The 25,525-nt window shown below is 44.0% G+C and overlaps 1 protein-coding gene across 1 annotated transcript in view; it reads right to left on the reverse strand.

Moving 5' to 3' along the window:
- Nucleotides 1-306: 306 nt before the first annotated feature.
- Nucleotides 307-25,525, reverse strand: part of LOC115371061 (NACHT, LRR and PYD domains-containing protein 14-like) — a 29,601-nt gene continuing 4,382 nt past the window's right edge. The window contains exons 2-14 of the mRNA XM_030068176.1: nt 25,231-25,350; nt 23,103-23,222; nt 15,905-16,024; nt 13,319-14,865; nt 12,766-13,240; nt 9,295-9,468; nt 8,310-8,483; nt 7,522-7,695; nt 6,146-6,310; nt 3,088-3,261; nt 2,837-3,010; nt 1,362-1,408; nt 307-857 (exon numbers count right to left, since the gene is read on the reverse strand). Coding sequence (XP_029924036.1) covers nt 307-857; nt 1,362-1,408; nt 2,837-3,010; nt 3,088-3,261; nt 6,146-6,310; nt 7,522-7,695; nt 8,310-8,483; nt 9,295-9,468; nt 12,766-13,240; nt 13,319-14,865; nt 15,905-16,024; nt 23,103-23,222; nt 25,231-25,350 — 4,015 coding nt within the window. The remainder of the gene's footprint in view (nt 858-1,361; nt 1,409-2,836; nt 3,011-3,087; nt 3,262-6,145; nt 6,311-7,521; nt 7,696-8,309; nt 8,484-9,294; nt 9,469-12,765; nt 13,241-13,318; nt 14,866-15,904; nt 16,025-23,102; nt 23,223-25,230; nt 25,351-25,525) is intronic.

The raw sequence follows: 25,525 nt of genomic DNA on the forward strand, positions 1-25,525 counted from the left end.
TGTAGTGTGTGTGTGTGTGTGTAGTGTCTGAGGAGCAGGCCGGCGAGCTTCTCCAGTCTGGACCTTGAAGCTGCACCTCTCTCACGTTCTGTGGAGTCTTCAAGCTCATGTGGGCTGGGCGCTGTTTGGTGCATGACACTCGGAAAAATAAATGATATCCAAAATGCCAGATAAAAAGTAAATAGTAGAACAGAAACTGAAATGCAAATCCTGAATTAAACAAACTGTCTCATGTCAGTTCAGCTTCATCCTCAGCGCTACTGATCACAATAAACTGTAAAAAATAAGGTATTTTTTTGGCACACTTCACTTTTTTTTTCTCTGAGAAACTGGCAACAGAGTCACGCTGCACACGTACAGTGAGGAGTGGAGCCTAAAGCCGGGGGTGAGAGGCTCGGTGAAGGTGGAGGTGAAGGTGTGGAGGCGTCTCAGCCTGTCAGGGGACACTCTGTAGAAGGACAGGGTACCAGCGGGCCAGTCCAGATACACCGCCACTCTGTTATATCCAGAGGAACGGACTGAGATGTTGGTGGACACCCTATTGTGAATGGCCTTGTATTTGTCACCATAGCAACGCAGACTCCAGGACTGGTTATTAAAGCCGAAACCGAAGTCGTCGCCACTTCTTGTGAATCCTTTGTAATTCACTCCCACATCAATGTTCCCGCTCCACTCGACCTCCCAGTAGCAGCGGCCGGTCAGAGCCTCGCCACAGAGAACCTGAGGCGCCTGCTCCGCTGCCTCTGCGTCATCGGGATGCGACCACCTCTCCTTCACCCTCACCACCTTCCTGCCGTCCCGGGACACACGGAGCTGCCGGTCCGCCCTGTCTGGATCCAGCGTGAGAAGACAGGCGTCTGATGGGGAGAGGACACAGCAGACGTCAGAAAACATCATTCACTAATTACTAAATACTCCCGCAGTCCATCCGATCCACGCCGATCCACGGATCAGCTACCCGACAGACTTTTATACAGGTCAGCTGTGTTTTTGCCACATGCAGACAAGCCTTTGCTCCATCTCACCTGTCCAACACACCTGGACAACAGCTTGTGGTTGGCTGCTGTCATCCTGCTCAGACAGTAGTGATACAATTATCCAGATTTTAAATCCTACTTCTCCTAAATCTCTGATGACAAACATGAAAAAACTACACAAGTGTGCTGACTTCAGAAAAAAACATGCAGCCACTGGTCAAATGGACCTTTTCACACATTCTGTGGTACAACCTGGCCACATGTGTTAAGCTGAAGAAAGGTTGAGCTTCAGTGCACCCACTCCACGCTTCCAGCCTGAGTGCAGCTTTAGACAGGTGTGTGTGCAGGTGTGTGTGTGTGTGTTTGTAATGTCTCAGTACTCACATCCTCTCAGGCTGTCAGCTGAAATCCATTCTTTTACATGCTCCAGCCTGCAGGGATGAACACATCATCATCATCATCATCATCATCATCATCATCATCATCATCATCATCATCATCATCATCATCATCATCTGCAGGTCAACTCAAACTCTGACCGCAACACACTTGTGGATGATCTGACTGGCTGATTGTTCTCTCTCTTTCTGGATTTCTGTCCATGAGGACAGCAGCCACTGATCAGGTTTGGATATTAGCATTAACTCCCTCTGACCTCTATTTCTAATTTCAAACTAGTTCAAAACGCTGCCAGGAAGGTCCCAGAAATGAGACTATATCACTATGCAGCATCCCTACGCTGGGCTCCTCCTATACTGAAGGACAAACAGAAACATTCTTTCATTGTACTCAAAACTGTCCATGGTGTTGCTTGTCCTTTTAGATCAGAGCTTCTCCTTACAGCAAGTCGCCTCAAGTCTCACTGTGGAATATTGGCCATCCCCAGTTCTTAGAAAAAAAAGGTCGGTAACAGGGTTTTAGGTGTCACAGCTCCTCGGCTCTGGGATGGCCTGCTGGAGGCCTGCTGAAGGCCTGTTGGAGGCCTGCTGGAGGCCTGCTGGAGACCTGCTGGAGGCCTGCTGGAGGCCTGCTGAAGGCCTGCTGAGGGCCTGCTGAAGGCCTGCTGGAGGCCTGCTGGAGGCCTGCTGGAGGCCTGTTGGAGGCCTGCTGGAGGCCTGCTGGAGGCCTGCTGGAGGCCTGCTGATGGCCTGTTGGAGGCCTGCTGGAGGCCTGTTGGAGGCCTGCTGGAGGCCTGCTGGAGGCCTGCTGGAGGCCTGCTGAAGGCCTGCTGATGGCCTGTTGGAGGCCTGCCGGAGGCCTGCTGGAGGCCTGCCGAAGGCCTGCTGATGGCCTGCCGGAGGCCTGCCGGAGCCCTGCCGGAGGCCTGCCGGAGGCCTGCCGGAGGCCTGCCGAAGGCCTGCCGGAGGCCTGCCGGAGGCCTGCCGGAGGCCTGCCGGAGGCCTGTTGGAGGCCTGTTGGAGGCCTGCTGAAGGCCTGCTGAAGGCCTGTTGGAGGCCTGTTGGAGGCCTGCTGAAGGCCTGTTGGAGGCCTGCCGGAGGCCTGCAGGAGGCCTGCTGAAGGCCTGCTGGAGGCCTGTTGGAGGCCTGCTGGAGGCCTGCTGGAGGCCTGCTGAAGGCCTGTTGGAGGCCTGCTGGAGGCCTGCTGGAGGCCTGCTGAAGGCCTGTTGGAGGCCTGTTGGAGGCCTGCTGGAGGCCTGCTGGAGGCCTGCTGTTGACCTGGTCCCACATTAAGCAGCAGGGAATGGATGGATGGATGTTATGCTTTGTCATGAAGCACTTTGGTTCGAGGCATTCCGTTTTGCTTTATCTTGTTTTGTTTTATTCTTGAGGAGCCATGAATTAGACAACACTTGAAACTTAACTGAGACCAACATGGACTGACTCCAACCGTCTACTGACCTCAGAGTCTCCAGGCTGCAGTTTGGACTCTCCACAAGTTCAGACAGCAGCTTCACTCCTGAGTCCTGCAGACAGTTGTCACTCAGGTCCAGCTCTGTCAGGTGGGACGGGTTGGACTTGAGAGCCGAGGCCAGAGAAGCACAGCCTTCATCTGTGACCTCACAGTCCATCAGCCTGCAGAGAAAGACGGATTTAAAAATCTACCGCTGATATTCAAGTGGAGGTTCATGCAGGGAAAATAGATTTTCTACCTCAGAATCTCCAGTCTGCAGTGTGGACTCTTCAGTCCTTCAGACAGCAGCTCCACTCCTGAGTCCTGCAGAGGGTTCTCGCTCAGGTCCAGCTCTGTCAGGTGGGACGGGTTGGACTTCAGAGCCGAGGCCAGAGAGCCACAGCAGCTCGCTGTCAGCCAGCAGTTACTCAATCTGAAAAAAAAAACAAAAAACACAAAAACACAACAATATGTTCATTCATTCATTCATCTTCTAAACCGCTTATCCTCACTAGGGTCGCGGGGGGGGTGCTGGAGCCAATCCCAGCGCTCACAGGGCGAAGGCAAGGAAACACCCTGGACAGGTCGCCAGTCCATCACAGGGCACAAAAACATGTTACTATATTAAAAAATGCTATTACTGTAGGCAGAAATTCTGCATCAAACCATCCAGTCTCTTATATTTGGAGCTGTGGAGGACAGAATTTTCTTTGATGGTGGACTTAGCACCAAACTCTGAACCTATCATAGTGCTAGATTTACAGACATATTGTTTTTAGGGTTATTTTGAGGTATTTCTGGTTTATTTGATAGTGACAGTAGAGAGAGACAGGAAAGGCCGGGGACGACCTGCAGCGAGGGGCCTGAGGTCGGATTCAAACCCAGGACGCTGCAGTCAGGACTCAGCTTTGATAAATGGTACGCACTCTACATAACACATAATATAATATTGACAAAACCAGCACTCATTAAAATCAATGACAACATACAACTGCGTGAACAACTACAAGGAAAACCCACTCAGTAAGAACGACTTATTGAGTGGTTTGTTGCAGATCAGTCAATACTGTGTTTTACTGAATTTCAAAGAAAAGATTCAAATAAACTGAAGTTACAAAGTTGAGTCTTATTGGATTTATTATGAAGAATCTGATCTGATCTGAAGTCTCTGATTTCAGCCAAAGCCTAGGGAAAGTTTGATTGTATGTTTTCTGTCTTAATAAACAGGTACCTAGATTTATGACTAGAATAACTTGATACACAGAGTTGGGCTGCATCTCAAATTAATCTCCAGGTTCCTAGTTTTCAGGTGATGTTCACCACTTCTATTTGCCTTCTACTGCTGACCTTTTATTTCCCTCTGAAGACCTAAGAAAGGGCCAGAATGGTAAGGGGTTAATGGACCAGTCTTGATGAATGTATTACAATCACATGGAGCAGCAAATACCACTATACAGGTAAGAATCTACCAGTGGTGTAGTCTAGTTTATTCTAGTGGGTATACGCGCGCGCGCACACACACACACACACACACACACGAGCGCTTTCTGAAACGTTAACGTTAGCTCCAGCTGTAGTGTCCCCCGAAGCGGCACCATACCAGAGCCCGTCCACGGCGAGCCTCTCCACTCTCCATTGACCCCCATTGTATCGAACTTGGTTGCAGTTCCACCGTAATTCCACTGGGGGCAATGGCGGGCGAGTGCAGAATGAATGGGGCTCTATGGAGCTAAACGGCTAAATCTGTCTCTTACTCCTGTTTATGGTTGAAAAATCGCAAATCCTGTTGTAGTTTCTGAAAGTTCAATATGGATTATAGGTTAAAAGTGAAATTAGCGAGAACTTATATCCTTTCAGTTTCCTACAGTTTGGGCTGTTGTTGGCCATAACACGCTAGCATTTGCTAATGAATGCTGATTGGTCAGTGACGGACTTGCGGCTGTTTACGACGAGGGATCCCACCTGACGTCACCTGAAGACCAAGAGAAACGGGAAACCCCACTCTTAAGGAGGACTTTTCCATCAAAGTTGATATTTGTGTATATGTCATGCCATGAAAATTATGTTTTGTTTTGTTAGGTTTTGTTCTTGTGTCTTGTCTCGTGACTTCCTGTTTTATTTTGAAACCCCACTTCCCTCTTGTGTCAGGTAACTTGTTCTTCCTATTGTGTTCCCCTGGTTGATTGTCTGCCACGCCCTGATTGTGTCCACCTGTTCCCCATTACCTTGTGTGTGTATATATAGTCCGTGTTTCCCTTTGTCCTGTGCCAGTTCGTCCTGTTTGTCATGTGTTTTGGACCTCAGTTCTTCCTTGCTCCTTGCTCCTTGTTCCATGTCAAGTCTCGCCACGTCAGGTTTTGTATTTTCTTTGATACTTTGCTTTGTCATAGTTAAGTTTCATGTTCTGTTGATACTTTTGTCTTAGTATATTTTTGTTGCTACTTTGTATTGTGAATTTTAGTTGTTACTTTTGTTATTAAAAGACTGTTTAGTTTAACCCTTGTTTGAGTCGTGCGTTTGGGTTCTATCCCCGTTAGTCTAAGTTTTATGACAGTATACAGAGAATGTCTAATACAGCACAGACGGCTCTCTCGAGTGTCTCCGTCTGCTCTGTGGAGACGGGCTCTGGAAATCACCGTAAAGCAGCACCTCTCAATGTGTGACGTCATCACACTTTTTGAACGGCTTTTTAGAACAGATAGGTGAACTTAAAAAATCCAATATTCAGCTGAGTGTATTTTTTTTAGTTGACTTGACAAAAAATTATTTCCAGAGAAAAGTGGATTTTTAGGGGTGTGTCCCCATAGACTCCCATTCATTCTGCACTCGCCCGCCAGCGCCCTCACATGGACAGAGACGTGTTTCCGAGACCCGGAAGTCAGACGGGAGTGACACTTCTCCCATATTAGAGATTCTCTGACCATACAACTTCACTGCTTCCTTAGTAGTTTACGTAGGGTTCACGTCACGCCTGACGGAAGCCCCTATGGTCAAAAAGAGCTCGCTTCGTAACACAGAGAAGGCCATAGATATCTGGAGAAGGCGAACTTATGAACGGGAAAGTGAACGTTATGTCAAAAAAAAAAAAACATACTGATACGTATCTCTGCGCAATTTGAAGTGGTTATACGGAAATTCGGGACCTTTTCTAGTGGGTATACGGCGTATACCTGCGTATCACCTAGACTACACCACTGGAATCTACACCATCGCTTTAACCTGTCCGACATCCCGTTCAAACCCATGCTAGAGTGCCTGGAACCTTAACTTCCTATATTCATATCATGTTTCCATCAGCATAAAAAATTCTGTCCAACCTCAGAATCTCCAGTCTGCAGCGTGAACTCGTCAGTCCTTCAGACAGCAGCTTCACTCCTGAGTCCCGCAGCTTGTTTTCACTCAGGTCCAGCTCTGTCAGGTGGGGGTTGAGAGCCGAGGCCAGAGAAGCACAGCAGCTCTCTGACAACACACAGTCTCGCAACCTGAATAAAGAATAAACATACAGCCATAAATTAAATTTCACATACATGAATACTGTAAAATTGTTAGATTAACAAGAGCATTTAGTAAAAAATGCTCATGAGGGACTGAAAAGCTAGCATGATCAATAAACTGTGTTGCTGAGCATGAGCAGAGCGCAGGATCTTCCTCTGTCAAGACAGAGGTGAAAGTTTCCAATGCACCTCAATGAGTTAACGCCTTTGCACAGCAAGCCTGTAATTTTGCTCCAAAATTGTTGCACCATCATCAAAGTTTTCAGAGCAGGTTCCATTTTCTTCCTTTTTTTTTTTTTTTAAGATCACTTGTTGACGTTTCTACTTTATTTGGCAGTGACAGCAGAGAGAGACGGGACAGGCAGAAGAGAGAGAGCCTTAACAGCCTTAACAAGTGGTACGCACTCTACCAGGTGAGCTACTGGGTAACTGCAGGAACAGGTTCGATTGCCTGTGTTTTTTTGCAAAAAGCTTAATAAACTGATGGACAACTGGTTGGACCGTCAGAAGGTGTAAACGCTGCATGGATGATTAAGGCGCTGAGGCTCAACATCACAGACGACTGGAGCTGCTGTGAAACACTGAGACTGTCAACAGACTGATCCCAGGACAGCTGCCGACCAGGACCTGCTCTCTGTGCTGCACAACACCTGCACTGACACAACCACACCTGTAGTAACAAAACCACACCTATAGTAACACAACCTCACCTGTAGTAACATAACCACACCTGTAGTAACACAACCACACCTATAGTAACACCTGTAGTAACATAACCACACCTGTAGTAATATAATCACACTTGTAGCAACATAACCACACCTATAGTAACACCTGTAGTAACATAACCACACCTGTAGTAATATAATCACACTTGTAGCAACATAACCACACCTATAGTAACACCTGTAGTAACATAACCACACCTGTAGTAATATAATCACACTTGTAGCAACATAACCACACCTGTAGTAATATAATCACACCTGTAGTTACATAACCACACCTGTCAGTCATGTATACAGTGCAGGGTGGGGGGTGGGGGCAGTTCTGTTTCTTTTAAGGGGCTACTTAGGTCATCAAACAAGACACATAGTTTTTTCAGGGGGTTTACATTGCTGGGGTCAAAATTACCCTAATGAATAAAGCCTGTTAGTAGATTTGAAGGTTAACTGGAGGGTTGAAAGGTGCACTCTGACCTCAGAGTCTTCAGTCTGTAGTGTGGGACGTCCACAAGATCACACAGCAGCTCCACTCCTGAATCCTGCAGCTTGTTTTCACTCAGGTCCAGCTCTTTCAGATGGGACGGGTTGAACTTCAGAGCCGAGGCCAGAGAAGAACAGCAGCTCGCTGTCAGCCTGCAGCGACTCAATCTGAGTAAAGAATAAAACATACTGCGATAAAATGTACATTAAACGATTTTGACAATTTTCCCCAATCTTACATTGCAACAAGCCACTGTGCAAATTTGTTTTTTTGTTGAAACAGCCGCTTTATAATGTTCTGCTTCTGCCGCGAACAAAGTCCTCAACATTCAGAAACCACACAGCTGATAATTGGCTGCGGAAAGCAAAATGTTTTGCTGGGACTACTTTCCCTGGTGGAGGGCGGCATGCTTCACTTTGCCCCAAATTTCAAGTCCTGAAAACACAACAGTGCTGCTGCTTTTAGGAAAACTCATGTGGGGGACTTCATTCCGCTGATGGAAAACTGGAGTGAAGAAAGTGTGAAGGCTCTGAAAGTTCATGTTCATATCGTAGTGGAATGAATGGAGGAAAGGGAGGAGGAGTGATGTGGCAGCTCTGAAACCCCACTGCTCGCTCTGGGAGGAGAGCAGAGGAACGGGAAGGTTATAGATTTTTGTAAATGTTATACACTAAACATGCAGAATCAATGCAATGGTGACTCAACATCATTCAAATGCCTGCAAATTTAGTGTCACCACAGTGTTTAATTATTATTTATCTCAGTGTCAGTGCTGTCTAACCTCAGAATGTGCAGTCTGCAGTGTGGACTCTGCAGCGCTGCACACAGCAGCTTCACTCCTGAGTCCTGTGGAAAGTTTTTACTCAGGTCCAGCTCTGTCAGATGGGAGGGGTTGGACTTCAGAGCCGAGGCCAGAGAGTCACAGCAGCTTGTCGACAGCCTGCAGTTTCTCAATCTGAATCAAGAATACACAACAATGTGTTAAGTCAATTGTAGGGAAAAAATATGGAGCGGGGGAACGGGGGTAATTTTCTGGAAAAAAAAAAAAAAAAAAAAACTCTAAATTTGCAATAAACAAATTTCTGAGTTTTTTTTTTTCATTAAAGAACAAATGGCTCCACCTTGCTGCCCCCTGCTGGCCGTGTCACAAATTTATGAGATTATACATATTTTTTTGTTTGTGCCAATGTGCCAATGTGCTGCCCCCTGCTGGCCGAGTCTCAGGTCTGCAGCTGATCCCCTCAGCAGATCCTACAGGAACAAGGAGATCCTGCTGATCTGAGCCCAGAATCAGCAGATTGTTTTCTTCTGAATCGGCCCAAGTCACAGCAACGTCTCTTCAGAGTCCAGATGCTGAGGAGGAGGTTGGGGTTCTGGACTCAAACCAGCAGGATTTCCTTCAGACTGGATCCCACAGGAGGAGAACAACTAGTTTTCAGTTTTTTTCTCACAAATTTGTTACTTTAATCTCAGAATTTTAGATTTTTTTTCTCATGATTTGTGTTTTTTTTTTCTCATAAAGTTGGGAGTCTTTTCCTCATGTATTTACCAGTTTGAATTCAAAGAATATCTGTGGTTTTATCTTATAAATAAATATTAATATGTAATTTTAATCCCGAACATTCTGAGGGTTTTTTCTCAGAATATCACACCACCCACTCCCCAGCTCTGTAATTTCCCCAATAAAACAACCCTGATACGCCATTGGAAGTATCACCACAAATTTTTAATAATATTCATGTCAATATTAGAGTTTTCTGTCTGACCTGAGAGCCTCCAGCCTGCAGTGTGGACTCTCCAGCGCAGCAGACAGCAGCTTCACTCCTGAGTCCAGCATCTCGTTGTCACTCAGGTCCAGCTCCCTCAGATGGGACGGTTTGGACCTCAGCGCCGAGGCCAGGACGTCACTGTGAGTCTCTAAGAGTCTGCAGCCAGAGAGCCTGCAATTACACATGTAACAAGAATAAAACTGTGTTGCAATATCAATTTGGAAGAACAGTATTACAGGGGACCCCATTTCTTAATTTTTGCAAGTTAATCAAGTCAGGATTGAAATTGTCTTTTTTCTATACAGAGTTCTGTTTCTTTGTATAATTAAGACTTCATTGCCCCTTAAATTATGAGTCTTCCTTACCTTGGCATTCAATCCCTGCACTGCACTGTAAGTGTACTCTGCTCTCACAGATGTATTCTTTTGAAAAAATAATTTAGTAAAACTTTATTGCCAAAATCATTGGTGAATGGTAAATTGATTGTTAATTAAACTTTGTTTAAAAGTCATTTTTCAGTTGGCAGAGAATGAAATAATTGATTATTTTTACTTCTTACATAGTAAATTATATATTAATAGTATATAGTTGCACACATTATTTCATTTTAAAGAATATATTAAGTATTCTTTATGATTTTCAAAGGACTTGTAAATCTTTCAGGTATCATTTGTAAAACATCTATAAATGTTACATAGTTAAACCTCTTCTGAAGCAAAACAGTTTAGATGCCTCATACTTGTTTTTAATTAGTTAAATGTTTTTATGAATATTTTTGAAAAATTCCAATCTGGTTTTCATAGCACTGAGACGGCCCTAGTCAGGGTTTTAAACCACCTCAGGTCTAATATGGATATGAAAAGACCCTCTGTGTTAGCATGACTTGACTTAAGCACAGCCTACAGTAGACCACACAGTTCTTTTAAGTAGACTTCACAGTCTGATTGGCCTCTCTGGTACTGTACTTAATTGGTTCAAATTAGTGCTGCGCGGTATACACGGTATGACGGTAGAAACGATATAAATTGAGCCACGGTAGAGATTTGTGCTCTACCGTGGTATCGTCAACTTATCGATCACGGAATTGCGGACGGAATCGCGGAATTAGCCAAATAAAACGGAATCTATTTTTAACTCGGAATTTCACATAATAACAACCGCACCGGCACCGCACGAGCCAAAAGGCAGAGAAACTTTCCAGGCTACAGCAGCGCACTGACATAGATTGTGAAACAAAGCGAAGAGGTGCCACTCTGCTGTAGTTTCACTGGCTAACAGCAGCACACTGGCTTAGCTTGTCTATTTAGAGAAGAGGTATCACTTTGGCTTATTTTTCATATTCAATCTGTGTTATCACAGGCATACTCCTGCTCATTCATTGGTAGTTGAATTGTTAGGTCTGTTTGATAAGTAATTTGCATTTTTAAAACAAATAATAATTTAACATATTGTTAAATTATTGGAGTCAAGCTTACTGGTAAACATCTACTCCTGCAAGATAATTTATTATGTTCTACAACTCATAATACTACATACCGAGTGTTTGAGCAACGTATCTCCTCTGTGCTACAAAAGATCCGTCGTAACCCCCCAAAGTCCTCTAGTCCAAAATTTTGCACTTTGGACTAGAGGAACCAAAGTTCAGTGTTTATGTTTGCAGCTAATTTTAAATATTAAACCAAATGTTCTGTGACACTTTTTGCACAAGAGAACTGTTTACAATATTCACTTTATTTTTGTGAGAATTTTTGTACTTCTAAATCTGTACCTCTCTTGTTCTTTGGACAATAAATGCTCAAAAAATTACATTATATCTTTGTTTTTTTTTTTGTTGTTGTTATTGTTTTTAAAACAATTTAGCCTTGCAAAGGGTCTAAAAAACCCATTTAGAAACACTTCCATGATAAGTTTTACACTGCAACATTTATACCGCGATATATACCGTTACCGTGAGGGATGCAATTTGTACCGTGATATGAATTTTTGGTCATATCGCCCAGCACTAGTTCAAATGTTATCTCGTTATCTCATTTCAATTTTAGGCTCCACACTTTTACATGCTGCCAGTTGGGAACGTCATCAGGAGGCACGGCATTAATTTTCATAGCTATGCTGATGATACACAGCTCTACATATCAGTGTCTCCTGATGACACAGGGCTGACAGATGCCCTTTTTAACTGTATTTTAGATAGCAAGTTATGGATGACAGATAATTTTCTACAGCTCAATCAGGACAAAACTGAAGTCTTGGGTATTGGTACTGAAGACGAGAGAGGCAAATTCAATGCTTAACTGCAAGCACTGTCATTAAACCCCTGTCGGCAAGTCAAAAAGCTATAAGTTATCTTTGATTCAGATCTTAGTTTTGAAACTCACATCAGAAACATAACTGAGAGTGCTTTTTATCATCTGAAGAACACTGCCAGAGTGCGACCATTTGTCTCTCAAGCCAACATAGAGTCACTAATGCATGCCTTCATTACCTGAAGGACTGACTACTGAAAATATAACTCACCTACAGTTACTACTGTGCCAGAAAGAAAGCACACATTACACCAAGTTCAAAGTTTTTGCACTGGCTACCTGTTGATTTCCTAATTGATTTTAAGATTCTTTAATTGGTTTACAAGCTCTTGATGGTCTTGCTCCTTCATATTTATCATTTGCCTTTAGCCTATGAACCCTCTAGAGGCCTCAGGTCTTCTGTTAATGGCCTTTTAAGTTTTTCCTAAAATCAGAACAAAAACTGAGACATGCTTTTAATACTGTGCTATAAGACTTTGGAACCGCCTTCACGTACACCTGAGGGCAGCATTTTTTATTAAAGTATTTTAGCCTGTTTTCCACTTTGGTCTCTATCTCTTTATTTTCTCGATTGTTTTCATTTTAATGCCTTGGTACTCTGACTTTACTCACTTCTATACATGTCCTCTCTTACTATTTTGTTATTTTATCTTGCACTCAATTTATTTACTATTTATCTGCTATTTGGAGTTTTTTGTTTGTTTGTTTGTTTACTTGTTTATTCATTTTATGCTTTTCATATCTTACTGATTTTATTACAACTTTTATTTTACTATTTTGAGTTTTATCTCTTTCTTATTGGTCTCATTACTTAAATTGATGAGTGTGAATAGGGCGCTTCCAAAGCACCTGTTTTTATCATCTTTGTCACTGTCTTTTTTTGGAGGGGGTGTGGGGTATTGTTTTATTGTTTTACTGTGTGAAGCACTTTGTGTTACATGTATTTGTATGAAAAGTGCAATATCAATAAAGCCTGATTGACAGATTGATTGATAGGTATTAAGTAAGCATTATTAATCATCATTTCATTATTTGTTAACTGTATCATGTGCTACCAAAAACTCATAATGTGTATGCTGGGAACAATATACGTAATATTATGATTGTAGTTATGATAGTGTCAAATACAAAAGCAGTTCTACACTTTCACATGAGGACTAACCGAGCCTCCTTGCAGCTCCTCACAGCTGGGATCAGTCTCCATCGGCCCTGCACTGATGCGTTGAACGCCTGCAGGTCAAACACATCCAGAACCTCCTCTGACATCTGCAGCATGTAGGCCAGAGCTGAGCACTGGATCTCAGAGAGTTTTTTCTCTGATCTGTTCTCTGACTTCAGGAACTCTTGGATGTCCTGATGCACTGAGCGGTCGTTCATCTCCATCAAACAGTGGAAGATGTTAATGCTTCTGTCAGGTGAGAAACTGCTGCTGTTCATCTCCTTCAGGTTGCTGATGGCTTTCTGGATGTCTTCTGGGCTGCTCTCTGTCTGCTCCAGCAGGCCCGCTAAGAGCCTCTGGTTGGACTCCAGTGAGAAGCCATGAAGGAAACGGACAAAGAGGTCCAGGTGGCCATTTCTACGTTTCAGGGCTTTGAACATTGCCGCCCCCAGGAATACATCCAGGGATTGTTCACTGTCTTCGTATCTACTAAACAAATAATCATAATCATCACCATAATTATACATGGATGGGTCACTTCTATGAAATGTAGCCCAGCCCTTTCCCAGGAATTTGTTCAGTACATTTTTGTTCTTGTTGGTGTAGCAGTGGAAGATGTAGACTGCAGCGAGAAACTCCTGAATGCTCAGATGAACAAAGCAGTAGACTTTTCTCTGGAAGAGCACACACTCTGATTTGAAGATCTCTGTGAACACTCCTGAGTACACCGAGGCCTCTGTGACATCAAGACCACACTCCTCCAGGTCTTCTTGGTAGAACATCAGGTTGCCTTTCTCCAGATGTTCAAACGCCAGCCGGCCCAGCTTCAGAAGAACTTCCCTGTCAGTCTCCATCAGCTCCTGCTGACTCCTGTCATGTCTCTCATCATACTTGTGCTTCTTCCTCTGTGTCTGAACCTGCAGTAAGTGTGAGTACATCTCAGTCAGGCTCTTGGGCAGCTCTCCTCTCTGGTCTGTAGTCAACATGTGCTCCAGAACTGTAGCAGTGATCCAGCAGAAGACTGGGATGTGGCACATGATGTGGAGGCTCCTGGACGCCTTGATGTGTGAGATGATTCTGCTGCACAGCTCCTCATCACTGGATCTCCTCCTGAAGTACTCCTCCTTCTGGAGGTCAGTGAACCCTCGCACTTCTGTTACCCTGTCCACACATGTAGGAGGGATCTGATTGGCCGCCGCAGGTCTGGAAGTTATCCAGAGGAGAGCCGAGGGAAGCAGATTCCCCTTGATGAGGTTTGTCAACAGCACGTCTACTGATGATGTCTGTGTGACATCAGACACGACCTCATTGTTCTGGAAATCCAATAAAAACCTGCTTTCATCCAGGCCATCAAAGATGAACACGACTTCACAGACGGCGAGCTGCTCTGCTGTGACCGTCTGTAATGTTGGATGGAAAACACGGAGCAGCTGGAGAAGACTGTAGCGCTCATCTTTGATCAAGTTCAGCTCCCGGAACGAAAGCAGAACCACAAGACTGACATGTTGGTTTTCCAAGCCCTCTGCCCAGTCCAGAGTGAACTTCTGCACTGAGAAGGTTTTTCCAATGCCAGCAACGCCCTGCGTCACAACGACTCTGATGTGTGTGTCTTGGCCAGGCAAGGGTTTAAAGATGTCCTGGCACTTGATTGGAGTGTCATGGAGGGTCGCCCTCTTGGATGTTGTCTCCAGCTGCCACACCTCATGTTGGGTATTAACCTCTTCCCTCCGTCCCTGTGTGATGTAGAGCTCAGTGTAGATCCTGTTGAGGGGGGTTCCAGTTCCTGCTGCAGCAGTTCCTTCTGTCGCAAATTCACATCTCCTCCTCAGACTGATCTTATGCTCGTCTAAAACCTCCTGCAGACCGCCGTCCACTGGGCTGGCTTGACTGGGTGTCTGCGGTCCAGGTCTTGTTCTGGATTGTTCTCCACACTGGGGACAGGCAGGATCTCCTGATGGATCAGACTGGTCCCAGTATGAGGTGATGCACCGTCTGCAGAACCAGTGTCCACAGCTGGTGGAGACTGGATCCCTCAGGACCTCCTGACACAAAGCACAGCAGGACAGCTGCTCCTTCTCGCCACCACTGTTCCTTTTCCTCTCTCTGTAGAGACACAGGCAAATCTTTAAGAATGATTATAAAACATTAAGTTTTTATGCAAATGCTTGGTAAAACAAATTTTTACGGTTTTGCCCACAGTCTAGATCAGTGGTTATAAAACGTTTCAATTATGTACCCCTTTGAAATATTTTTTTCAGCCAAGTACCCACTGATCACAGCAAACACTATGTTTTGTTGTTGTTGTTTTTTTAAAGATTATTTTTTGGCATTTCTGATTTGACAGTCACAGTGGAGATAGACAGGAAAGGAAGGGGAGACAGAGGGGATGACATACGGCAAGGGGCCTGAGGTTGGATTTGAACCCAGGACACTGTGATCAGGACTAAGCCTTGGTACACGGTACGTGCTCTTAACCAGTGAGCCACCAGGGTGCGCCCTAGAGCAAACATTTTGGTATTAAAAAACTCCAACTCCATCAGTGTGTGAAACTACAGCCTAATACTGAGGAGATTTGGTTGGTCCTGTTTTTCCTTCTTTTTCTTTTCTTTCTTGTTACATTTCAACCACTAATCCATTTTCTGGATTTTTTTTGTCTTGTCTTCCCGCTCAGAGTGAACAAACGTCCTAGCTTGATGACCACGGCAGCAGATTTAAAGTACAAACACACACATCTGACACCTTCAGATGGAAAAATGAAGATAAAATGTGCTTTATCAAACTTACTTTACTATATTTATTGAACTTATTATAGCATAGGCTAATTATTTTAGGCATTAGGCATGACTGATATTTTTAAATGAATTTACAAAGGAAAATCTCACATACTCCCTGCAGTACTCCCTTGTACCTTTAGAGGTACACAGAGCACCATTTGAGAGCCACTGGTCTTGATGTTCAGTAGCGTCACGTTTTGAGGACACAAATAGTTTTTCCTATTTCCAACCCCTCATCTTGTAGTTTAGTCAATCAACAGTGAGCAGTTTTTCATTTCTTACTGCGTCACTGATAGTTCTGCTTCCTAAATACAACCTCATGTGATCATGTTGCATCAGACAGGCTTACAGCTCAACACAGCTCTTACTTTGTGTGTGAAGCTCCAGGTTCACCACTGAATTGTGGAGGTTTATCTTTAGACCAGTCGCTCCTCACAGACACACAGCTGGAGACCGGAGACTCGGCTCTCTGCTTCTGGTCCTGACCTCTGGAAGCACAGATATTACATATATAAAATACTGACACAATACATGTGAAGTTGCATATTGTCAAATGTTTGGTTTACGGCTGGTGGAGATACAGGTGTCATGCAACTAAAGCTGAGACTCTTGTGGATTCAATGAACAACATTTGATTCCTGTGTGATGATGTAGCAGCCATTTCACTGCAGTTTCACAAACTAGAGAGCGAGGCCGTTCAGAGGATGTCTGGTTTTCCAGGTACATTGACAATAAGTGCGAGTTTCTAACAGATTTCTACAACAGAATGCTCGCCATCAAATTGCCGAAGAATGTAATTCTTACAGAAATGTGCAAATGTCAACAGTGTTTGACACCAAATCAAAGCATGAATTTTTCTCAGGTGTTCCTCAGGGTCTTGGTGTCCTAATGTGGTGTTTTGGAGGACTTTTCAGCCATTTTTATTAATTCTCCAGTGGTCGAAAATGGTTACATTTTGCAACTAAATTAGTGTAACAAATGGTATGAACCCAAAAATTTCTGCAACGACTTATGAGACATAACTGAGCATTGGAATGGCTTCATATACACTATATTACCAAAAGTATTCGCTCACCTGCCTTTACTCATACTATGAACTGAAGTGCCATCCCATTCCTAACCCATAGAGTTCAATATGATGTCGGTCCACCTTTTGCAGCTATTACAGCTTCAACTCTTCTGGGAAGACTGTCCACAAGGTTGAGGAGAGTGTTTATAGGAATTTTTGACCATTCTTCCAAAAGCGCATTGGTGAGGTCACACACTGATGTTGGTCGAGAAGGCCTGGCTCTCAGTCTCCGCTCTAATTCATCCCAAAGGTGTTCTATCGGGTTCAGGTCAGGACTCTGTGCAGGCCAGTCAAGTTCATCCACACCAGACTCTGTCATCCATGTCTTTATGGACCTTGCTTTGTGCACTGGTGCACAGTCATGTTGGAAGAGGAAGGGGCCCGCTCCAAACTGTTCCCACAAGGTTGGGAGCATGGAATTGTCCAAAATGTTTTGGTATCCTGAAGCATTCAAAGTTCCTTTCACTGGAACTAAGGGGCCAAGCCCAGCTCCTGAAAAACAACCCCACACCATAATTCCTCCTCCACCAAATTTCACAGTCGGCACAATGCAGTCTGAAATGTACCGTTCTCCTGGCAACCTCCAAACCCAGACTCGTCCATCAGATTGCCAGATGGAAAAGCGTGATTCATCACTCCAGAGAACGCGTCTCCACTGCTCTAGAGGCCAGTGGCGGCGTGCTTTACACCATTGCATCCGACGCTTTGCATTGCACTTGGTGATGTGTGGCTTGGCTGCAGCTGCTCGGCCATGGAAACCCATTCCATGAAGCTCTCTGCGTACTGTACTTGGGCTAATCTGAAGGTCACATGAAGTTTGTAGCTCTGTAGCAATTGACTGTGCAGAAAGTCGGCGACCTCTTTGCACTATGCGCTTCAGCATCCGCTGACCCCTCTCCGTCACTTTACGTGGCCTACCACTTCGTGGCTGAGTTGCTGTTGTTCCCAAACGCTTCCATTTTGTTATAATAGAGCTGACAGTTGACTGTGGAATATTTAGGAGCGAGGAAATTTCACGACTGGATTTGTTGCACAGGTGGCATCCTATGACAGTTCCACGCTGGAATTCACTGAGCTCCTGAGAGCGGCCCATTCTTTCACAAATGTCTTGTTTCACAGTCTGCATGCCTGAGTGCTTGATTTTATACACCTGTGGCCAGGCCAAGTGATTAGGACACCTGATTCTGATCATTTGAATGGGTGAGCGAATACTTTTGGTAATATAGTGTACCTCCTCCATAATGTTCCAACCTTTATACACGGAAATAATTAATCAATCAATCAATCAATCAATCAATCAATCAATCACATACTTCCTGCTTTGACTGAGTGCAGACGCTCCGCTCTTTGCTCTCCGCTTTGCTTTCTTTTTTTTCCATTTTAACTCTTTCTTTTACTTCACATTTCTTAGAAAAAAGGTCCTGGACACCTATACATCCCTCGGAGCTAAATCCATTATTGAAACTCAAGGTTATCACTACTTTTAGAGCTGTTTTATTTCGCCGGTGAAACTTATCAGCGGCGCAAGCCTGCACTACAGTGACTGAGTGTGAGGAGCTCAGCTAACTGAGGCTAATCAGCAGCAAGATGCCTCCCTTCTCCACAGACGACTATCTCAAGCTTCTCCAGAAGATTGCGGTGCTGGAAACTAAAATTCAACGGCTTGAAATGAATGTGGAGATAAATGGACAATATGGGAATGAAACAACTCTACCAATGACCCAAAACAGCACACAGGAGCAGGCTAACGGACAGCTAATTAGCAGCACCACCAAGAAGGAGAGCTATGTAAGCGGCAGTAAATCTACCAGTAGTCCTCCCTGGAACCTGCTTGGAGCAAAGCCAAAGCATAATTCAGGTAAAGACACATCTGATATGCGAAGACGGCTAACAGGCAGAACCCAGCACCAGGAGATTAGTGATGAAACTGGTTGGCCTGCATTGCCCTCACGCAGGAGTATCTCTTCAACCCCTGTACCGGTGAGAAAACAGCCATGGACGGTGGCTACAAAAAGAAATAAGACCAAACCACACCGGGACTCTGAGATCCGCTTGGAAAATAGATTTGCACCTCTTGTTCAAGACCATGACTGCCCAAAAGAAAGCTCTTCCCCAGACGCTGGAAAAAGGTATGTGACTAAATCAGTCAGTAAAAGGCTGCAAAGAGAGCGAATCACTGGGCCCCAAACACTGATAGTGGGTGACGGAGCTGTGAAAGACCTAAAACGCTTTTGCAGCATGAAATACACCAAAGTACTGTGTTTTCCTGACGACATGGTGTCTGATATCTCAGAGAAAGTCCTTAAGATCACTGATGAGCATCCGACAGTTAAATCTCTCATCATACACACAGGAGCTCTTGATATTGTGAAACAACAATCAGAGGTACTGAAACAGGACTTTATGGACCTTCTGAATAAGGTTCAAAGTCTAGACATGGATGTGTATTTGAGTGGACCTCTACCAACAGTACGACGAGGGGATGAGAGATTCAGCAGGCTGATGATGCTCAGCAGATGGCTCAAAGCTACATGTGCTGCTCTACCTGTGAACTACATTGACAATTTCCATATTTTTTGGGAACGCAGGCACCTCTTTAAGCCGGATGGATTTTACCTGAATAAGTCAGGAGTGCGACTGTTGTGTTCCAACATTTTCTACTCTGTGCGTCAGACACCAGCAGCCCCTGCCAAGGACAAGCAGCAAGACAACCCAAAACAACCGATAAGTCGGCGCTGTGGGGATGAACTGCTTGTGTCTGAGATAAGAACAGACCATGGAGGACAGCTGACCCAGAAAGATGTGTCAGCTCCAAAATCACCACCCTCACCCCAACTAGAGGAGTCTGCCCCAGCCCCAACTGGAGAGTCCCAGTCTTCACCACCCCAGTCCCCACCAAGCCCCCCACTTGTTCCTTCCAGTCCTGACTCCCCACTTCTGGATTTCACTGACAGGATGAAGGACCTTGTTAGTATTGGAATCCAACTTACGCCACGTCAAATCCCCATATTTTCTCCCCGAAACCCCCCTCATGCCCCTCCCATTCCGCCACGCCTGAAACACCCATCGACCAAAAGTCATCGGGCCCCTCCACCCCCCATAAACCTTCACGACTGTGATTCAGACTGATATGTGCCGGGTCCAGGCTGTGATACTGATATCAATAATGTTCTCCAGGAAAAGTCAGGGCCCTATGGAGGTCAAATAGCCTTTTCAATCCCTGTGATAATAGGTACACATCGTAGTATTCACAGACCATATGGCACTTGTCTTAACAATCTGAAGTCTGTCAATGTTCAACAGCAGTCATCCTCCTTTCCTGTCACATCATCCCTACAGCTGAAACTAGCTCTTTTTAATGTCAGATCATTGGCCAATAAATCTTTCTTGATTAGGGATCTGATAACTGAAAGGAACTTAGATTGCATACTTTTAGTTGAGACGTGGCTAAACAGTGTTACTGGTACAGCAACACTGCTAGAGGCCTGTCCACCAAATTTCCAGTTCTATCAGTCAGTCAGACAAAACAGGAGAGGAGGAGGGATTGCAGCCATTTTTTCTACACAGTTAGTATGCAATGACATTGACCTTGGTGATTTTGCATCATTTGAATATCTTGCTTTTGAGCTCAATTCAGAACAAGCAGTACTTATAGTTACACTATATCGGCCACCAGGATACTCATCAGCATTCCTACAGGAGTTTACAGAGATGGTCTCATTTGCCATCACTAGATATGACAGGTTAATAATGAATGGAGACCTGAATATTCACATCAACAAAAAGAACGACTCCAGTGCCATTGAGTTTATGAACATACTGGACAGCTTTGCACTCATTCAACATGTAACTGAAGCCACTCACCGGCATGGCAACACCCTAGACCTGGTAATAACAACAGGGTTAAACATTGGGAATGTTTCAGTACTTGAACTGCCCATTTCTGATCATCACTGTGTGCTCTTCAATGCCACCCTAACCTTAACGAAAACTAAGAGGGAGTACTTGGTTACAAAGAGATTTCTTGGTGATGAGGCCGAAGCTAATTTTGCTAATCTCATGAGATCATTTGAGCCACATAGTGGTGACTGCACTCTAAATGACATGGTTAAGCAATTCAACAACGCCCTGTCAGCTGCTTTAAATACTGTTGCCCCACTAAAGGTGAAAAAGAAGTTTACAGACAGAATATCCCCATGGTTGAACAATAACAGTGTTAAAAAGGCAAAGAGAGCATGTCGGGCAGCTGAAAGAAAATGGAGGAAAACCAAGCTCACAGTTCACTGTAACATATACAAAGAAGCCTTGAACACCTATAACAAGGAAGTACGTCTGGCAAGAATGAACTATTTTTCCAAGATTATCACAGAGAATTCAGGAAACTCTAGAATATTGTTCTCCACTATTGATCAGCTACTCAACACTGCTCCCACTACACCACAGATCTCTGCATCCAGATGTGAAGAACTTGCACTGTTCTTCAATAACAAAATAACATCAATTAGAACTACTATTCCTGTTAATCCATACACAAATGCAAACGCAGGTGATCTCAGAAAATTCTGCAAAAACAATGCAACCATGGGGAAATTCAACAGCATAACATTATCTGAGCTCTGTAAGACTGTTAATGAATGCAACTCCACTACCTCATGTGTTGACCCAGTACCTACAGCATTTTTTAAACGAGTGTTCAACAGTGTATCAGGTCATGTCCTGGCAATTATAAACATGTCACTTCAAACTGGCATCTTCCCAGATGAGTTCAAAACAGCTGTTGTAAAACCTTTACTAAAGAAACCTAACCTAGATAGTAATGCACTAAGCAGCTATAGGCCAATATCAAACATACCATTCATTAGTAAGATACTTGAAAAAATAGTTGCAGTGCAAATAAATGCCTTTCTTAAAGAAAATAACATCCTGGAGGAATTTCAATCAGGCTTTAGAAAACATCATAGCACTGAAACGGCGCTTGCTAAAATCGTCAGCGACCTCAGACTGAACTATGATGAAAATAAGGTCTCAATTCTTATCCTCTTAGACCTTAGCGCTGCGTTTGATACGATTGACCATGACATCTTAATCAATCGCCTTGAAAAATTGGTTGGTCTCTCTGACTGTGTGTTACACTGGTTTAAAACTTACATCAAAGGGAGAAAGTTTTACGTCAGACTGGGAGATCATGTGTCTGGGGAACAGGACAACTGCTATGGAGTTCCACAAGGGAGCTGCCTTGGTCCATTACTTTTCTCACTATACATGCTGCCACTCGGTGACATCATCAGAAGGCACAATGTATGTTTTCACAGTTATGCGGACGATACACAACTGTATATTTCTGCTGAACCAAATGATGCTACAGCGATAAATCCCATCACTACCTGTCTCATGGCGGTGAACAAATGGATGAGTGATAACTTTTTAAAGCTAAATGAAGACAAAACAGAGATCCTGTTAGTGGGCCCCAAAACAAAAAGAGAGATGCTGTCCATTAACTTGGGGAAACTGGCTTCCAGGATCAAATCTGAGGTTACAAGTCTTGGCATTGTATTGGATCCAGATCTTAGTTTTAAGTCCCACATTAACAAGGTGACGAAGACATCATTCTTCCACCTTAGAAACATCGCTAAAGTGCGACCATTTATAAATCAAAAAGATGCTGAAAAACTGATACATGCTTTTATCTCAAGCAGACTTGACTACTGTAACGTACTTTTTACTGGCCTTCCAAAGAAAACTACTGACAGACTTCAGCTCATCCAAAACTCTGCTGCTCGCTTATTAACCAGAACCAGGAAGAGAGAGCATATTAGTCCGGTCCTAGCTGCCCTACACTGGCTCCCTGTAACATTTAGAGTTGACTTTAAGGTTCTCCTACTTGTATACAAAGCACTTCATGGGCTAGGACCAAGCTACATTGCCAACTCCCTTATTGGCTATGCACCCCAAAGAGCACTGCGATCGTCTGCTGCTGGCTTATTGGTTCCCCACAAAAGTCGAAAGAAAATTGGGGATGCCGCCTTTGTTACGTATGCCCCCAAGCTTTGGAACACACTACCTTTAAATATCAGGGAAGCCAGCTCACTAGATATCTTTAAAAGAAGATTAAAGACCTACCTTTTCACTCTGGCCTTTAACTAGCTCCTGTTTTATTTGTCTTTTATCGTTTTATTTGCATCTTTTGTTTTATTTCAAAGTTCTCGCTTTTAGCCTTTTCCTTTTAATTTGTGTTTTATTCTTTTTAATGTTTTATTTAATGTTTTCAAATGTTCTTCTTTTTATTGTGAAGCACTTTGAGCTGCAATTCTTGTATGAAAGGTGCTATACAAATAAAGTTTTATTATTATTATTATTAATCAATCAATCAATCAATCAATCAATCACTTAATTAATTAATCAGGCACCTACTTAAATCCTATGAGCTCTGCTTCCTAAATACAACTTCATGTGATGGTGCTGCATCAGGCAGGCTTACAGCACAACACAGCTCTTACTTTGTGTGTGAAGCTCCAGGTTCACCACTGAATTGTGGAGGTTTATCTTTAGACCAGTCGCTCCTCACAGACACACAGCTGGAGACCGGAGACTCGGCTCTCTGCTTCTGGTCCTGACCTCTGGAAGCACAGATATTACATATATAAAATACTGACACAATACATGTGAAGTTGCATATTGTCAAATGTTTGGTTTACGGCTGGTGGAGATACAGGTGTCATGCAACTAAAGCTGAGACTCTTGTGGATTCAATGAACAACATTTGATTCCTGTGTGATGATGTAGCAGCCATTTCACTGCAGTTTCACAAACTAGAGAGCGAGGCCGTTCAGAGGATGTCTGGTTTTCCAGGTACATTGACAATAAGTGCGAGTTTCTAACAGATTTCTACAACAGAATGCTCGCCATCAAATTGCCGAAGAATGTAATTCTTACAGAAATGTGCAAATGTCAACAGTGTTTGACACCAAATCAAAGCATGAATTTTTCTCAGGTGTTCCTCAGGGTCTTGGTGTCCTAATGTGGTGTTTTGGAGGACTTTTCAGCCATTTTTATTAATTCTCCAGTGGTCGAAAATGGTTACATTTTGCAACTAAATTAGTGTAACAAATGGTATGAACCCAAAAATTTCTGCAACGACTTATGAGACATAACTGAGCATTGGAATGGCTTCATATACACTATATTACCAAAAGTATTCGCTCACCTGCCTTTACTCATACTATGAACTGAAGTGCCATCCCATTCCTAACCCATAGAGTTCAATATGATGTCGGTCCACCTTTTGCAGCTATTACAGCTTCAACTCTTCTGGGAAGACTGTCCACAAGGTTGAGGAGAGTGTTTATAGGAATTTTTGACCATTCTTCCAAAAGCGCATTGGTGAGGTCACACACTGATGTTGGTCGAGAAGGCCTGGCTCTCAGTCTCCGCTCTAATTCATCCCAAAGGTGTTCTATCGGGTTCAGGTCAGGACTCTGTGCAGGCCAGTCAAGTTCATCCACACCAGACTCTGTCATCCATGTCTTTATGGACCTTGCTTTGTGCACTGGTGCACAGTCATGTTGGAAGAGGAAGGGGCCCGCTCCAAACTGTTCCCACAAGGTTGGGAGCATGGAATTGTCCAAAATGTTTTGGTATCCTGAAGCATTCAAAGTTCCTTTCACTGGAACTAAGGGGCCAAGCCCAGCTCCTGAAAAACAACCCCACACCATAATTCCTCCTCCACCAAATTTCACAGTCGGCACAATGCAGTCTGAAATGTACCGTTCTCCTGGCAACCTCCAAACCCAGACTCGTCCATCAGATTGCCAGATGGAAAAGCGTGATTCATCACTCCAGAGAACGCGTCTCCACTGCTCTAGAGGCCAGTGGCGGCGTGCTTTACACCATTGCATCCGACGCTTTGCATTGCACTTGGTGATGTGTGGCTTGGCTGCAGCTGCTCGGCCATGGAAACCCATTCCATGAAGCTCTCTGCGTACTGTACTTGGGCTAATCTGAAGGTCACATGAAGTTTGTAGCTCTGTAGCAATTGACTGTGCAGAAAGTCGGCGACCTCTTTGCACTATGCGCTTCAGCATCCGCTGACCCCTCTCCGTCACTTTACGTGGCCTACCACTTCGTGGCTGAGTTGCTGTTGTTCCCAAACGCTTCCATTTTGTTATAATAGAGCTGACAGTTGACTGTGGAATATTTAGGAGCGAGGAAATTTCACGACTGGATTTGTTGCACAGGTGGCATCCTATGACAGTTCCACGCTGGAATTCACTGAGCTCCTGAGAGCGGCCCATTCTTTCACAAATGTCTTGTTTCACAGTCTGCATGCCTGAGTGCTTGATTTTATACACCTGTGGCCAGGCCAAGTGATTAGGACACCTGATTCTGATCATTTGAATGGGTGAGCGAATACTTTTGGTAATATAGTGTACCTCCTCCATAATGTTCCAACCTTTATACACGGAAATAATTAATCAATCAATCAATCAATCAATCAATCAATCAATCAATCAATCACTTAATTAATTAATCAGGCACCTACTTAAATCCTATGAGCTCTGCTTCCTAAATACAACTTCATGTGATGGTGCTGCATCAGGCAGGCTTACAGCACAACACAGCTCTTACTTTGTGTGTGAAGCTCCAGGTTCACCACTGAATTGTGGAGGTTTATCTTTAGACCAGTCGCTCCTCACAGACACACAGCTGGAGACCGGAGACTCAGCTCTCTGCCTCTGCTCCTGATCTCTGGAAGCACACACATTTTACACATTTAGTTCCAACAAATACACATATCAAATTGGCTCCACTATTTTGAAAAAGGTTCTCCAAACAACTTTTTGATTTAAAGTCCACATGAGATGACCTCACATGACCTCTACTTCCTGTAAAACAGCATCTTAAACAGTGACATCATCCTGTA

Source organism: Myripristis murdjan, chromosome 14 (genome assembly GCF_902150065.1).
Source record: "Myripristis murdjan chromosome 14, fMyrMur1.1, whole genome shotgun sequence".
Classification (NCBI taxonomy): domain Eukaryota; kingdom Metazoa; phylum Chordata; class Actinopteri; order Holocentriformes; family Holocentridae; genus Myripristis; species Myripristis murdjan.